The sequence below is a fragment of the Dromiciops gliroides genome, chromosome 2 (assembly GCF_019393635.1).
Source record: "Dromiciops gliroides isolate mDroGli1 chromosome 2, mDroGli1.pri, whole genome shotgun sequence".
NCBI lineage: Eukaryota > Metazoa > Chordata > Mammalia > Microbiotheria > Microbiotheriidae > Dromiciops > Dromiciops gliroides.
Genome location: NC_057862.1, coordinates 512,649,994 through 512,668,202, shown reverse-complemented (window position 1 = coordinate 512,668,202; position 18,209 = coordinate 512,649,994). Strand labels below are relative to the sequence as shown.

At 34.5% G+C, this 18,209-nt stretch overlaps 1 protein-coding gene across 1 annotated transcript in view; it reads left to right on the top strand.

Annotated features, from left to right (window-relative positions):
- The window catches only part of CSMD1 (CUB and Sushi multiple domains 1), a 2,580,735-nt gene that overhangs the window by 1,863,609 nt on the left and 698,917 nt on the right, over nucleotides 1–18,209 (top strand). Inside the window, 1 exon segment of the mRNA XM_043985743.1 lies at nucleotides 13,458–13,561. Coding sequence (XP_043841678.1) covers nucleotides 13,458–13,561 — 104 coding nt within the window.

The following is an 18,209-nucleotide window of genomic DNA, read 5'->3' as shown; positions in this document are numbered from 1 at the left end:
CCAAATATGGGAAGAACCTTAGCAATAATCTTCACACAGATGAGAAAACCTTATGTCAGAGAGAACAGACCTTTCTTTCTCTGTCCAAAGTGTCATGACTAGTTTGTAAGTCTAGCAAAAACCTTATCATCTCTGTCTCTATCTCAGTCTCTCTGCCTCTGTCCCCGATAATTAATATGAGAGAAATAGTAATTTCTCTTGCAGTATTGAAGGACTTTGGTCTAAGGAATAATAATGTAAAGTAGAATTAAGAAGCAAGGTATATGCAAAACCTTAGGATGAAGGAAAAGGTTTCCTTTGGTCTATCTATTTCTACAACATGATACCTAATCCTATACCCCTATGTTTTATGAATGTTTATCCACACTCTTATAACTCCCCCGAAATAAACCCCTGTTTCACACAAATAAATACTGTTTTGCTTTGGTTTTCTTGTTTGCAGAAGGACTGAGACTTCTTAGGAAGGCAACATGTTTCTTTGTTTGTTTTTCAATTTTAATATTACAAACACAAACCTAGCAGGGATTTGGACTCTCCAAACAATCATTTCCTCAAAGCCCAGATGAACAGTTTCTGATCTTTTTCTTGAGATTATTTTAAGCCAGTTCTCTTTCAACTTTGGCTGGGTACTGAGTAATAATACAGAGACTTTTCAGATGGTATCACAGAGGTGTAGGTTGTTGTAACTATGCTGATTCATTAATTCTTTAACAACTTCATTTCTGATTTCATTAGTTTCACTATGTCAGTCATGTATATGTTTAGCTTGCTTATAACAGAGCTCATCTGTAACTCCCTTAGACCCATAAACACTGATACTTTTTTCTTAATAGGGAAATGCTGAATTATTATTATTATCGTTTATTATTATTATTTTCTTGTTGAAATGATATCACTGCTATAGTAGTTGATACTTCTGAGTAAATGTTGATGGAATTAGAAAATCAAGTGGACTTTGTTTTTTTGAGAAGAAAAGAGAAAGAGAGAAAAGTTACTTACAAATTTACAGATTTGGCAAATTCTATGAAAGAACAAGTTGCTCATTTGCAATCAATCCCATAAAAGATATTCTCCAGTTCACAGTAGTGAACTGTTGTTTCTATAAAACCTCAACATGTCACTTTCATTATATTTCTTGAAATACTTTACCCTGTTTGTTTATAAATAAGAACCTTTCTCTCTTTTTTCTTTTTAATAGATTTTATTGATATTGTTTATTGTTAACATGGCCTATAATTCTCATTATTTCCCTCTCACTCCCAGAGTCATTCCTTAATTTAAAAAAAGAGGAAAGCAGAAAAAAATAAACAAAACCAAACAAAGTAACAAAAAACATCTGACATTATACACTATGTTCTATATCTGTCGACTCTTCCTCCCCTCTTCTGCAAAGGAGTAGGGGACAGGAGATGTGTTATCATCCATCTTTTAGCTCAAAATAGTTTTATGTAATTTTGCAACATCTGCTTTTGAATATTTTGTAGAATTTATTTTCTCCACTTAATTTGTGTACATCATTGCCTTTGCTTATTTTTCTTTGAATAAAGTCATCTTTATGTGCTTCTCTCTATTCATCATATAAGACTCCAAACTGATCTGATACAGCTTCTCTTTCTATGCTTTTCTTCTTTAGTGACTTTTTGCATCTTATTGACCCATTAGGGTAATTCTATGGTTATTGAACATTAAAATAGTTTCTCATAGAAATGTTGACAGAACTTCTGACATTTTTCTTCTTTTTGCTTCTTAAAATTTCACTTACAAATATTTGGGGTGATTTAACTTATTTTCCCTGTATATTAGGCTTTTTGTCTAATGGATTTTCCCCTGTATCACATTTTATCATTTTGTGAGGCAAAAATACTTTTAATTATCTATACTTTTAATTATCAGTAATATTTTACTAATGATTTTGGTTTTGTCATTGGTTGTTATTCTGAGGCCTTGCTGTCTTTTGATATGGTAAGAATGTCAGTGCAGTACATGATCATTAACTTAAAATGTTAAATAAACTAATCAGTCATTCAAAAGGCACTTAGTAATATCTATTACTGTCTATGGGGGTTCTTGGCAAAGATACCAAAATGGTTTGCCATTTCTTTTTCCAGTGAATTAAGGCAAACTGATGTTAACTGATTTGCCCAGGGTCACACAGCTAGTAAGTGCCTGAGACCGGATTTGAACTCAGGTCTTTCCGACTCTAGGTTTAGTCCTCTATCAGTTGAATCACCTAGCTGCCTCCTTATTAATGTCTACTATACATCAGATAAATAGTAGATTGGTGCTACAAAAAGATAGACAGAAACGGAATAATCTCTTCTCTCTAGGAGCTGACATTCTATCAGAAGGTTTCTGAAAAAAAAAAAAAAAAAGAACCAGGGGGGCAGCTACGTGATGTAGTGGATAAAGCACCGGCCTTGGATTCAGGAATACCTGAGTTCAAATCCGGCCTCAGACACTTTACACTTACAAGTTGTGTGACTCTGGGCAAGTCACTTAACCCTCATTGCCCCGCAAAAAAAAAAAAAAAAAAAGAAGATTTCTGTACAAATATAAATGAATATGAAGACAAACTAATTTCAGATAATATATTAAATGTTGTGGGAGGAAGGGGGCAGGGAGGTCACCTAGGAGAGAATTCCTGTAGGAGGTAGAAAAGATTCCATCTAAGTTGAACTTAGATGGAAACTAGGGAATCTCATTTCAAGAGGTAAGGAATGTAGGGATGCAACATGTACAGAAATAAATAGAGCACAAAGAAAATTGAGGACAGAGTGAGCACTAACTGGGGGCATCAGGGAATGATTTGTTAACTGAGAGATAATATTTCTCAAAGAAATAATTTCCATTTGTATTTTCTTGTTATTGAACTGCTTCATTTCACAAATGCATGTTGTAATGTTCTAATCTTTTTCAACCAGTGATACAGTCAAATCTCTATTGACCAAATAGCTGTGTCTAATGATGGCATTTCATTTTTAGCAGTTGTAGTAATATGGAATTACTATAGACAAAATATGGAGATTTATTCCACAACTCCAGTGAACTAATTTTATAGGGTGATGGGATTTACAGTTGAAAGGAATGTTAGAGATCATAGCTGGTCCTACTTCTTTATTATACAAAAAAAGAAACTGAGACCACATATGTCAAGTGATTTTCCCTGGGGTTAGCTTCTGGGTGTCTGTGGTTGTAAAAATAATCTCTAGTACCAATGTAATAAAATTCACAAAGTGAAAACTATTATTTATGAAAGTATTAGAATCTATGACACTTTCAACTTTAAAATGAAGTCACATATTTTAGTTTAACCAAATCACTCTTATTGTGTGTGAATGTGTGGGTGGTCATGGTGCCCAGGATGTTCAGTTATATACACACTGAATAGAATAGAATTATACATTTTGTCACTTTTGACATCTATAATTGATATATTTAATGCTTTTTGTATAAGTTTAACTCTTTCCAACATCTCTCTGCTTCTAGGCTAAACCCCAGTTCTATTTCTGTGACTCTTGAGACTTTTGGCTGAAGGGCTTCCATACTGCTCACCTCAGTCATCTGTTGCTCTTGCCTATATAGCCAGTGTTATTACTCTATACTATGAGGCAACTTTACTAAATTTGCTTCTCCTTTCCAGTCATCAAGTTAAAGAATCGGTGCTATGACTCCCATACTGGGCATTTTCTTTTGTGTTCATTTATATTCAACTGTAAAGACTTGAGTCTTTCTCTTTTTTTATTTAAAATTTTTTTTTTTGTAAACAATAGCCATCAAGACAAATAACTGAAAAATATTTAGCACAATGAATCTCACTTTACTATTTAACAAAGTAGAACAAAATTAATTAACAGGCAACAAAGATGTTTCTTTCTTTTTATCAGTGTGTAGTTTGTGTGTGTGTGTGTGTCCCATTCAGAGCCGAAATTCTACTACCTTTGACTTTGTTTTCTTCATAGAAATTTTCCATTTGTTTTTCATATATTGTTTATTATTTTAGTGGCATCATAATATTCCATTAGTGCACTCAAATGGATCTATGATCTCATGAATTTGGATGTTCCCTCCAGTATGGTAATTACAATCCATCTATGCCTGACCATTTTGTGTGACTCTTCTTTACAAACTTTCATGAGTTTGCCACAAGGAGTTCAGTTAATGTGCTGGGGAAAATTCTGGCATTTAACATGGCAAGTGCATTGGGAAAGTCTAACAACTATCCATCAGTTATCCTTTGATCTTTTTACATGACTGACCTACCTTCTTTATGAATATACCATAATTTATTCATTCAGTGCCCTGATTTTTGTTATTACAAATAAAGGAACTATAAATATTCTTATACAAATAGACCTATTTATGATTTTTTAAGTACTAGGAATTGAATGACTAGATAAAAAGTTTTGATGAATTTTGTCACTCATTGCATTTTGCCAATATTGTTTCATACTTGGATCAGTCTTCAGTCTCGCTAAGAATGACCTCCCTTGGGGCAGCTAGATGGCGCAGTGGATAGAGCACTGGCCCTGGAATCAGGATGACCTGAGTTCAAATCTGGCCTCAGACACTTAACACTTACTGGCTGTGTGACCCTGGGCAAGTCACTTAACCCCAATTGCCTCACCAAAAAAAAAAAGAATGACCTCCCTCTTCATACTTCAAGGTCTTCCTCAGATGATGCCTTCTCTTGTCAGCTGTCATGGATCCCACCAACTAAGAGGTTTTTTTTTTTCCTTCTAATTTTCTTAGGTTTGTTTACACATTCCTCTTTTTTCTTTATCATTGTAATGTTATATTATACTTATTTATGTATCTGTCATGCCGCCCTGGCCCCGCCAAGTTTCTCCTAAACTGTGGATTATAATGTAACTCCTTAAGGGAAGATCGGTTTTTATCTTTGCATCCTTAACACCTGGCACAGAACTTTGTTGCATTATAAGTACTTAATGAGCATTCATTGGATTACTTTTCTTTTTCCTTAATGTATGTACATTTCTGCATAAGATATTATTCCACCATGAATTTTCCTTCCAAAATACATAGTATATTTATGTATGTATATGAACATATATGTAGTGTAACATATAAACATTGTGAAAATTGAAATATACATATTTGTATATAACATTATATGTGAATATATGTATAAGGTGAAATATCTGTTCATAAATGGGAACTTTATGATTCATATATGGAATGTCCTACTGTTTGATAAATTAATGAATCTCTCTCTCTTTTCTCTCTTTCACACACACACATATATACACAATAAGAACCTTAGTTTTGAAATTTTCATGTCATCCCTATCAAAGGAAAGGTTCAAAGAAAATACTGACTAACTCATTTCTCTAGTACATCTCTTCCTCATTTCAACTGTTTCCCTAATAAAATCTTTAAACTTCCTAAATGAAGATGAAATACATGCAAACCAGGTCATCACAAATCATCCAGTATTAAACCACTAAGAATGGATTTTCAGTGCCTTACTCTTGAGCTAGATATTCTGAGAAGATGCTGAGGCAATATAATGATGTTAGGACATAATAGTGATGGTCTTCTATTTTAAGGGTTCAAATATAAATCTTTAATTAATTTATTTATTGGTTGGCATATTTATTCTAGACATTTAAGTAATGTCAAATGGCTTATAAGCAAGGTGCTTATCATCAGGTGCTATTTTAATATTCAATATTTATCCTGGAAAATTTGGAATATCTATAAAATCATGCACCTGTTTCAAATCAAATTGCTAAAATAATATATTCATACAAAACATTGCAATTTGTACTGATTTTTTATTTTTAATAGAATATGATGGCTGCAACACTATTTTTAGTATGATTTTCCAATAACAAGATTAATGTATTCCATATTTATTTTGAAGAGCAGATGTTTGACACTTCGTGAATCTTAAATAAGGTACAAGCAAAATGGTCAGACAATTCAGAATTTCTCTCAGGCTTTTTCAAGTAAAAATAAAATAGGTTTGCTACACCCTATGGCCTCATGAAACTAAAGGCCCATAGCATAATATGTAAATTACAAAATAAGAAATATGAAGTTGTTGGAAGCTCAATCTGCGATTTCATTGATACAAGGAGCTCTCCAATGAGGCAACTCCCTCTACCAATGAAGGTCATCACCTTTTATACAATATGTATTCTTAGAGAGTTGACTAGAGAACTGAAAGGTTAATTGGCTTTCCCAACATCACACAGTCAGTATAACCTCATACTCCGAGGTGAAACTTTAACCTATTTCTTCTTTGGTCCAAGGCCAAGCTCTATTCATCATACCATGCTGCCCTCATGAATAAATGAGCTGAAATAACTTTAACATATGGAATGAATATGATAATCCATCACCCATTCTTTTGCCCTAAATGATTCATTCTCTTCTCATTCTTTTTTTTCCTCTCTTCTTATTCTTTTTTCTCCTTTCTTCCCATTCTTAAGGACACAATCTTTCTCTAAGTCATCAAGAATTGAAACCTTAGAGTTTTCCGCGATAGCTCTTTCTCTATCTTCACTTCCACAATTCTTTTGTAACCAATTCACACCGATTTTTTCTATTCAGAATATATTTTAAATATTTACCTTGTTGTTTTCTAATACTGTAAACCAGAAACTTTCACCCAAATTCTTATAATAGCCTATTACTTGGTTTCTCTGTCTCCATTTTACCATCTTGCCAAAACCTCCTGAACTTTGATGTCAAATTAATCTTCTAAAAGCACTACTTTGACAATGTTCCTTTTTTTTGGCTAAAAAGTCTGCTGTATTCCTGAATACGTACCCATACAGGTTAAACTTGGTGGACATCTAAGGACCTATTCATTCCTCACATTATACAAGTCTATGATCTAATGGGCAATTGCTCAAGCTAACATTGAAAATCCTATGTCTTCAAATTCTGATTCCAAATGAACTTTTTAACCTTTTCTTCAGTGCTTCAAGATAACCTATTAAAAAGTGGCTCATTTAGTATTTTCTAAATATATTCATAGTTTTAACTCTATCCTGTGATCAAACCAATTCCCCTGAAAAAGATATAGAATTCCCTTCCTCCTATAGATTATAAGCTTTTTGAGGACATGGAGTCTAATGTCTTTGTTTTTGACACACATGGATCTCCTCATTACCATTTTATATCTAGGTGTAGCTTTAAGAAATTAAGGCCATGAAGGTAACAGATTCGTGGGTGCTAATGAGATATTGTATGAGACCATTCTGGTGGATAGTTAAGTATGAGTAACAATATAGGTAATGATAGTTGAAGAAATTGATTTACTGGGAGATGAGGTTTATATCTTAATATTTTATAAAAAGACCCCTCAATGGTATGAAGATTTCATTACTTGTGTGTATTTCTTTGGACTAAATTTCTGTTGTCTTCTTAAGAATCACTTTTACTTTCTTCTACTAACCATCAGGGATCATGGAATAATAGAGCTAAAATTAGAAGGGAACTTTGTGGTCATCTAGTTTAATAATCTCATCATATATATGGGGGAATGAAAGGACAGAGAGGTAGTAAATGGCCGAGTCAGGATTTTAACCTCTGATTTTGTGATGCCAGGTTTAGTGTTATTTCTACTCCACCATGCTGCTTTGCAATAGACGTTAAAGATAAACTATAGGGGCAGCTAGGTGGTGCAGTGGATAAAACACTGGGCCTGGATTCAGGAGGACCTGAGTTCAAATTTGACCTCAGACACTTGACACTTATTAGCTATGTGACCCTGGGCAAGTCACTTAACCCTCACTACCCCAGAACAACAACAAAAAAGATCCAAAAGATCAACTATGGTAGTTCCATTGCCTGCTGATTGTATAAATCGGTAATTAGAAATTGGAAAATCTGTTCCATTTTCCATCTATTTGTTGGCATTACATATTCATCTATATGTGTTCTTGAGGTAAATACTTAGTCATATATTATGTCGATCTTTATTGGAACTTGGTTTTATTTTATTGGTTTTGACTTATTTATGAGGTGAAGCTGCTTATGTTCTTTTATCATTATCTTTCATTGTGTTTTATAGATAATTTATTCATTAAACTGGTTTTGGTCTTGGCTTCTTTTTCTGTTTGGAAAGATTAGCTGTTTGGTAACTAATTAATTTCTAGGGTTTGGGGGCTTGCATATTGTGGAGATTGATTTACATTATTTAAACTGCTATAAAAAAAATGGTGAAATCCAAGGCCAATTTGCTTTCCTTTTTTTCCATTTCACATTTTTGGGGGTATCAACAGATTATTTGAAAAGGTCAGGTTGAAGCTGTTCAAATTGTGTGTCCTCACATTTATCTTTTCTTTTAATTTGTTATTATTGTTTAACCTTTTTCTAATTAAGTCTAGTTCCATGTAGATTGTTGAATCTCAAGTGATTTCCATATTTCTGTTGACATGGCTTATTCCATTTATCATGGAGCTATTCAAAAATATTCATGTCTAGCACCTTCCAAATCATTTCCATTTTTGAAAACCTATTCAAGATACATAGGCAGGAGATTTTTGAGTAGTCTACAAGGCTTTTGCCTCTTTTCTCCCCTAAATTTGGAACTTATTTTCTAGCTTCCTTTTTTTATATTCTCCTATGTCTCCTATGTCCATTTTTGAATTGAAAGCATAAAGTCTCTGAAGAACCAAAAGAAAAAAAAGCCTTCAAATTAATTGAGGGGAAGGGAAACGAAAAGGGAGAGATAATAAGGATTTATACAAAGGCTACTATATGTCAGGCACTGTGCTAAGCACTTTACAAATTTTATCTCATTTAATCTTTACAACAACCATGAGGGATAGGTAATGTTATTGTCCCCATTGTACATATGATGAAACTCTGGTCAACCAAATTTGACTAATTTGTCCAGTATCACACAGCTAGGAAGTATCAGAAGCCAGATTCAAACTCAAGTCTTCCTGACCCCAGCCCTAGCACTCCATTCATTGTGACAGTGTCTTGTTACTGTCAAATGGTTAAATATAGGAAAAAGATATAGTTTTATTGATGGAGATGATCACTAAAGAAGACGTATTATCAGTTGCTTTATTGTTGAAACCTAAGAATTATGGGACATTTCCATCTGACTTGTAGCTGAAATATATATACTGTTAAGGGCTAAAATTCTAGCTAGTCTGTCTAAAATATCCAATGAGTGGTCGCCAATAAATTATAAGCTTTAGCAAGAGTTAGACTTTTAAGCATTTATTAAGGAGAATAAGAATTTTATAAAGAGAGAGAGAAAGGCCTAGATTTCTATCTATTAAAGGGAGAGCGCGTTTCTAGCTCCACTCTCCACCAGAGTCTCAGGAAAGAGCTCAAGAGCGAGCGCCAGTCTCTTCCTTCCTCCTCCCACTAGCCACGTCACTTCCTGACGCCAAAGAAAAGACTCCTGGTCTTGCCCTCAAAGACCTTCACTTCATGGGTGGAACTCTTCTACAGTAAGTCTCCAGCAGGTGGCATTATTCCAATCGTTACAATACACATTAGTTTAGCTGCTGGTCATCTAGATAATTTTGTATAATGACATGCGTGTCCATAGGAGATTGGAACGCAACATATGTGTCTGTGCATGTATCTATGTGTATGCATATGTGTGTATGGGGAATATCTTCTTTCCTCCTATTGAAATGTGAACTCCTTGAGAAGGACTATATCTTCCTTTTCTATTGATATCCTCTGGTACTTTGAAAATAGTAGACTTTTAACAAATGCTTTTTCATTCATGCATGCATTCATAAATCAGTGTACTCATTCATTCAGAATGTATATGTTGACTTGATTTAAAGGATCTTGCCAAGTTCTTCATAAAATTTCTCGAAGTCTTCATTCATCGCAATACATGTAAATGTATAAACTATAATTTTCTCCTCTGTGTATTTTTTTGGCTTATGTTTCCAGGCATTGCAATAGGAGCTGATCAAATATTCCACAAAATTATGTTTCTTATTGCCTTTAGCCATATAATTAAAATAAATCTCAGTGACTTTTTCCCTTTGTGTAAAAACTAAGGCCCATTCTTTCATTTAAATGCAGTTTCTTTCTATTTTCTGGTTTCATGTATTATGAGAATGTCAATCCCAATGTGGTTCACCTCTTCCAATAATATGTCATCATGTAAGATATGTGTAACCTTAAGAAAGTCACATAACTTCTCTATTCTGAAGTTTCCTCAGTTATAAATTATGGGTTCTTGAATTATATGAGCTTTGAATTATATTCTCATCTAAATCCATGATCCTATGAACTTGTGTGTCATTGTACAAAAAAAAGCATTCCTATTACCAGCAGTTAAATAAATGTTTATAGATGCTCTAACAGTCATTGATAAAGCCCTTTGGTTTCTTTTCTGATATTCTGCCACCATCACACAGTAGTAAAAGTAGAACACTGTGAATTAAGATCAACTTCTATTTTTTTTCTTTCTTCCATTATTTGCCATGGTCAAATAATTCATGATTTAGTTATCAGGCTACTAGTTATAAACTTCTCTATATCTATCTAGCTTGATCGTCATTGAGAAGATTTCATTCTTTTCCAATACCATGTATTTCCAGTAAAAACCTTCTCTTATTTGAATGAGCTTGATAAACATGCTCTCCTGGTTTAACCATTAAGCAGCCAGTCATAATCATACCAAGATAAAGCTTCAGAGTAGGAGTCCCTGTCTTAGTTCCTCCATTCTTCCCTGCTTCTTCCTGTCTAAGCAGATTACATCTCTTGATTCTAACTACACAACATCTTTTGTATCATTCACTCACTCACCATCTTTCATGAAGTCCTTATCACATCTTTCCTGAATTATTTCAGTTGCTTCTTAATTTATCTCCACATGGCACCCAAATTGAAATTACGGAAGCACAAATTTGTTCATATCACTCTTCCGTCCTGGTCATTTCCATACCTTGTACCATACTAGTTTCATTCTATCCATCATCCTTATACTCCTCTCACTAGAACTCTGAACCTTGTCTCTGCGATCTCAGGCTTTTATAAGTAATCATTCATCTTATCATGCTCTTAATGAGCCTTTTATAATTCCCTATTTCCAGCTCTCCTTTTTTTTTTTATTATTTTGTCCATTAGAATGTAAGCTCTGTAAGGGCAGGTGCTGTCTTACTTGTTTGAATTTATTTAGTTCAGGACTGTTAGCACAAGACCAGGCATATAATAAGCAATTAAAATATTATTTATTTAAACTCAAATGTATGAGGCTTCTTTTGATCTTCTTAATTGCTATTGTCTTTTCTTCAAAAAAATATTCCTATCTCTTCTGTATATGTTTTATATTTGATTTTATTTGTGAATACTATTTCTCCCCCTTCCCTGTAATGAATGCAAATTCCTTAATAGAAGAAAATATTTCATTTTCAGCTTTGTATATCTATTGCCTAGCACAGGGCCTAGTATATAGTAAGAACAAGTAGTTGCTGAATGAATCTATTGTACACATTACTTTTATTGATTGAAAGTCCATTCTCTCCCTAGAAGTATGGTGCTATAGCTATTATTTTTTAGAAGAGAGTTTAATTTTAATTTTCTCTTGAATATTGTAAATAAGAATAAATATGTAGATTTGGAAGTACAACTTTTCCCTATCAGAGATTCAAACTTGTTTTAAAATGTGTCAATAAAGATTCTGTTGTGGGTTTTTTCCCTTTAAATGATTGAAAGATTGTATGGTTCAAAAGGGAAAGGTAGATTTTTAGACTCTTCTTAAGTTACCTGGGCCCTTAACAATCCTTGAAGATGAGGATAAATGTCTTGAATTAGATCTGAAACACCAATAGTCAAGTGTACTTTCCAAGTCAGTGAAGTAGGTAGACAGTTTATATATTGTGATCTTGAGGGTCTATTCTATTACATATACTAGTTTAAATCTTCATATATCTGTCTTACCTCAGCTGACAGAACACTGTCTACTCAAGATGTGATAGACATCAAACTTCATGTCAAAGTATTCTTTCTGGAGCAAACAGGTTGACTGCAAAACCAAATGTCAGGAAGTCCCTTCTAGACTCAGAAATATATCCATCATTTCAGATGAAGCTATACTCCTGGTTCACCTGAAAATTTCTTGTTATATAACACCTTCAATCTGTATTGTGTTTATACTACCCTCAAAATCTGTCTGACCTAAGGTCAGCAACATTTCTATTTTGCTTAGATTAATGTCATAGATAATTGCCACCAAAACCCAGTATGGTCAGACAATTCAGGGGAAAAAATCCAGTTGTTTGTGAACTTAGATTTTTTCACATCTTAACTCATTATTTTATTATTTCCCAGCCATAGACTTTGAAGCTACATAAATTTTATTTTAAAACTTAATGTCTTTAGATATCTGATACGTGATAAGAGCTTAATGCAAAGAATATGAAGTGCTGAATTTTATCAATATATGGGGAAGGATATTTTCAAAAGAAATAAAGAAACCTGAGAATTCTATAAAATTCTATAAGTTAAATCCCTCTAGGCCAGGAATTCTTTTTTTTTTTTTAAAGTGAGGCAATTGGGGTTAAGTGACTTGCCCAGGGTCACAAAGCTAGTAAGTGCTAAGTGTCTGAAGCCAGATTTGAACTCAGGTACTCCTGACTCCATGGCCAGTGCTCTATCCACTGTGCCATCTAGCTGCCCCTAGGACAGGAGTTCTTAACTTCTGTGTTTGTCACAGAATTCTTTGGCAGTCTGATGAAGCATATTACCCAAATATCAGAAAAATTTATTTTTTTAATTTTTAAAGAAAATGCTATTTAGAAGCGAGTGAAAGGAGCAGCTAGGTGGCACAGTGGATAAAGCACCAGCCCTGGATTCAGGAGTACCTGAGGTCAAATCCGGCCTCAGACACTTGACACTTACTAGCTGTGTGACCCTAGGCAAGTCCCTTAACCTTCATTGCCCAGCAAAAAAACAAAACAAAACAAAACAAAATAAAACAAAAAGAAGTGAGTGAAAATAAACATCCATATATATATATGCATATACACATACACATACACATATACATGCATATGCTTATATATGTACATATGTGCATATACATATATACACACATATATACCTATATTCATCTTCCAAGTTCATAGAACAACAGTAATCTATACACAAAGCAGGCTAAGAATCTTTAGGGCAGATAAGCAATTAATTTATATAATGTCAGCGAAAATAATATGCAAATATTTAAATAATATGTATAGTAATATTGTCTGACGCATCTATGAAAGCTTAAATGGTTGTTGTGAGAATCAAATAAGGTAACATATGTAAAGCATTTTGCAGATCTTTGTGATAAATTATAGTTATTTGCAAATATGTAACATGCTAGTATTTGAAATAACTGCACATGAAGGAATGAAAATAGAAATATGTTTCAATACTAAATTTAAATATTTTTTCAATAAAAATAAGTTTCAACAACATGATTTTTTTGTTTTTGTTTTTGGTCTTTCTATCAGGTCATCAAGCTTGCCTTTGAAGAGTTTGAACTGGAAAGAGGCTATGACACTCTAACAGTGGGGGATGCTGGGAAAGTAGGTGACACTAGAACAGTGTTATATGTGTAAGTACATCTTCAACATTTAACTTTTTGTACAATGAGTTTTAATGCTCTGCATACGTTTGCATATATGTGATCAAATGACTTTCAATTATACGATAATTTTCATTAACAAAGGTGCCTGTGAGATAAGAGTTCCAATATTATTTAAGATTTGAAAATTCATCTCTCTAATAGGACGTAAGTTAAATGAGCTTAAGAGGGAAGGGACAATGATTTCTTCATTTTTGTGTCCTGGGCAACTTTCAACATTAGGTCTTGTTCATGGTAGAATCTCAAGAAATTTTTGCTACATAAATATATGAATAAATTAATCTTCTTACATTAAAGACATTGTGTTTCTAACAAAATTAGGTTAGGAGGTATTAAGTGAAAGCAAAATGACAAAATTTAAACATGACAAAATCTTAAATAAATCTCCTTGGATTATCATCGAACTAAAATCTAAAATGATATACACAGTTTTCTAATGTTGCATATTTTTATATATTGCATTAATAAAAGGATCATAGGATTATAGGTTTAGAACTGGATAAGTCTTTGAAGGTCATTTGGCTCAACCCTTCATTGAAAAGATGAGCACAGTATAAGGCCAGGAGATTAAGTGATTTGCCCAAGATTATCCACATCCTAAGTAATATAGCTGGGATTTGAACTAAGGTCCTTCAGTTTCAAGTCCAGGATATTCACATGACAAGTGTAATGGGAAAAAGTACTAACAAGGGAGGCAAAAAGTTCCGATTTATACTGCCCGGACAAGAACAGGACTACCCCAGCAATTTTCTGTTTTCTGTAAATATGAGGATACAAATCCTGCCACTTATGTAACTGTGGGCTCACAAGGCATTTTACTTTTCTAACCTTCAATTTCCTCATCTATAAAATGGGTATAATAATAACCATAGTATTTATATTGTCATGGTTGTCATGAGGCTCAAATGAGATAATGTATATAACAATGTAATGTAATACAAAGAAATAAAATAACTAGCACAGGAGATAGTGTTGGTGTTGATGTTGAAATTTGAATCCAGACTCAGATAGCTATATGAACTTAGGCAAATAACTTAATCTCTGGGCCTCTATTTTCTCATCTGTAAAATGGAGACAATAATAACACCTGTCTCATAGGGTTGTTGTGAAGATTAAATGAGATAAGACATAGAGTACTTTGTGACTTGTAAGTACTATATGAATGTTATCTGTTATTGTTATTTTCATTATAAACTATTTAATATATAGAACACAAAATATTTAAGTTGGAGAAAACTTAGTGTTTGTTTAGTCCTACGCCATGCAGAAATCACCACTACAAAATCCCTGACAGATGGTCATCCAGATTCTGTCTAAACATTCATACTGTTGTAAAGCTCACTACAGCCCAATACAGTCATTTTTAGGTAACATTAAGTGTTGGAAATTATACTGAGTTAAAGTATAGTTAGTAGTGTCTCCTCTGTAACTTTCAGCTGTTGGCTATAGTTTTCCTCTTAGAGTCAGGCAGGAAATCAGATCCCTCCTTTTTTTTGCAGGGCAATGAGAGTTAAGTGACTTTCCCAGGGTCACACAGCTAGTAAGTGACAAGTGTCTGAGGCTAGATTTTAACTCAGGTCCTCCTGAATCCAGCGCCAGTGCTTTATCCACTGCATTACCTAGCTGCCCCCCCAAGCCCCCCATCCTCTTTTAAATGCCAATCCTATGATAGTATGTGTCCTTCCTCATTAGAGAACAGACATGGGCCTCAGACTTGTGCAACTTGTGTGTGAGCTGAGATTGGTTGGCACAAAAAAGGCAATCATCACCAGCCCTCCCTTTTCAGATATGTTGACAGATGATGTGCTGAAGTGCAATGTGTTATTTTTGGAATCTGGAGATTAGGTTTGAATGGTGTTTTAACACTTACTAACTATCTGATTATGAACAAATCACTTACCCTTTTTGAGACCAAGTTTCCAGTTCTGTAAAATTGAGATAATAGCCACACTGCCTATTTCACAGGGTCATTGTGAAGGGGGCAAAAACTATTCAACATTATAGTAGTATACAAATGTGAGCTTTTGGGGGTTTTTTGTTTGTTTTTGACATTGACATGACTTGCTTTGGCACTGCCTTTCATTCTCCTCAACTCTTCACAAAGAAACTCCAGTGAGGGGAAACATGTTTTATTAGTGGACAGGCAGGAAACAATTTGTTACAAAAGCACGAAAAACACCTATAGACATATGGTTTGGGGTGCCAGTACCAGACAGGAAAGCTGAGATATGGGTGAGGGAATTACTTGGCTGCAGTAGGAATCCACTTGCAACATATAAACCCAGATTACTAGGAAAAGAATTGACCAGCAAGCCTAGAAGCAAGGAAGCTAGAATCATGACGATCAGAAAATAGGGAGTAGTGGGAAGAGTGGTGAACTTGAAATCAGAAACCCTCTACTCAAATTCTCTTGTGATCTCAGACAATACCCTTCCTCCATGTGCCTCTTGGTTTTCTTCTGTTTAAAATTAGGGGGTAGACAAGTTGATTATACTAAAGTACCTTTGTAAGTTCTATGAAGCACTGTGCTTCCCACTGATAATAATGTTCTTATTATATAGCATGGGAGGGGAGGCAGAAGAGGGAAGAGCAACAGTCCCATTATCAGACTAAAGTATTTGCCTCCCTGAACTGCATGTGGAAGAGATCAGACACTAGACAGGACTCTATAGTTCTGCTCACATTCGCATGATCCTGATTTTTTTGTCATGTTGAAATATGAAACATAGTATGGTAGAATAGAAATATCCCTGGAGTAGGAATTATAAGACTTGCATTCTAGCCTAAGTATGTGATGGCTGTATAAACATGGATGAGTCACTTAAAACTCTCTGATCTTCAGAGTTTAGTGTAGTGCCTGACACACTTAATAAATGCTCATCAATTTTACTTGACCTTTGTTATTATCATCTATAAAACAAGGAGAATATCTTCTCTGCCTACTTTATAGGACTACTGTAAGAATCAAAAATGATATATTGTATGAAAGGTATTATTATTTGAAAACTTGACAACCCTTTATATTGGTTCAATTGGCCAAAAATTTCAAGTTAACACTTGAGTTTCTCTTTACTGTTGTAATGATGAGAGTGATGCCACCTGCTGGAGAGTTACTGTAGGAAAGCTCCACCATGAGGAGAAGGCATCTGAGGGGAAGCCATGAGGCTTTTCTTTGGCGTCAGGAAGTAACATTTGTTCGTGGGTACTGTCTATCAAAGCTACCAGCCAAGTAGCTTGGAGCTGTGTGTGCGTGTGGACGGGATGTTCCCAGTTTCACAGGAGGCTTGTGGGATGAAGAAGGAGTGGTTCTCTCTTTTTTGTGAGGACTCTTGTGGAGAGCAGGGCAGGAGAATTTTAGCTCCTTGAGATAGATAGCTGAATCTAGACCTCTTTCTCTCTCTCTTCACCAAATTCTTATTCTCCTTAATAAATGCTTAAAAGTCTTGTTAAAGCTTATAATTTATTGGTGACCACTCATTAGATATTTTAGACAGACTAGCTAGAATTTTAGCCCCTTACACTGTTTTTTTTTTTTTTTAATTTTTGGGTGGGGGCAGGGCAGTGGGGGTTAAGTGACTTGCCCAGGGTCACACAGCTAGTAAGTATCAAGTGTCTGAGGTTGGATTTGAACTCAGGTCCTTCTGAATCCAGGTCCTGTGATCTATCCACTGTGCCACTTAGCTCCCCACTATGTTTTTTTGGGGGTAGAGTTTCTCTCTCTCTCTCTGTCTTTTTTTTTTTTTTTTGGTGAAGCAATTGATTTTAAGTGACTTACTCCAGGGCCAGTGCTCTATCCACTGCACCACCTAGCTGCCCTGAGTTTCTCTTTAAATGACCTGGTCTCCACACCTTTTACCACACAGGTTTCCTCTTCAACATCCATGAATATTTCTCTTAAAAGAGGGTACCTACAGTGAAACATAATCTTCTAGAGCCTAGCTTCTTAAATTGTGAATTGTGACGCCATATGGAGTCACATAACTGAATGTGTGGATGTCGCAAAAAATTTGGTAACAGTAAAAGGTTATGTATAACTATTTTATATACCTATATAACCATTGTTATGTAAAAATTTCTCAGGCAAAAAGGGGTCATGAGTGGAAAAATTTTAAGAAGCCCTGGTTTAGATAAGGTCCAGGGCTTAGGATAGGGCTTACGAAGATGTATGACAGATAAACACAGAGGTAGAGGAATGTTGGCACAACTGGGTACACATGTTTTGATGTAATAAAAATCTGCTGTGCATTGCACATGGATGATTATTTAGTAATAAATTATGTTGTATGTTTTATAGTACAAACTCAAAGCCTTCATTGGATAGTAACCCACTGGGACTGCAATTTTCCAACCTTGCTGGGACACATAAATGCTATGATATAACTCCTCTCTAGATGAGATCTGACCTTGCACAGACTTTGATCTGAAGACTTTACCTACTAGTAATGCAAACTCAGATTGCATTAGCCTTTTTTTTTAACCACCACAGCACAATGTTAGCTCATGTTAATGAGCTGTTTGGACAGAAGCTGCTATAGAAATTAAGAAGAGAGCACTCCATGAAAAAATAGCCAGAGAATTCAGGGAGCAGCTGGGCTTTAATCTGGGCCTCAAAGAATGA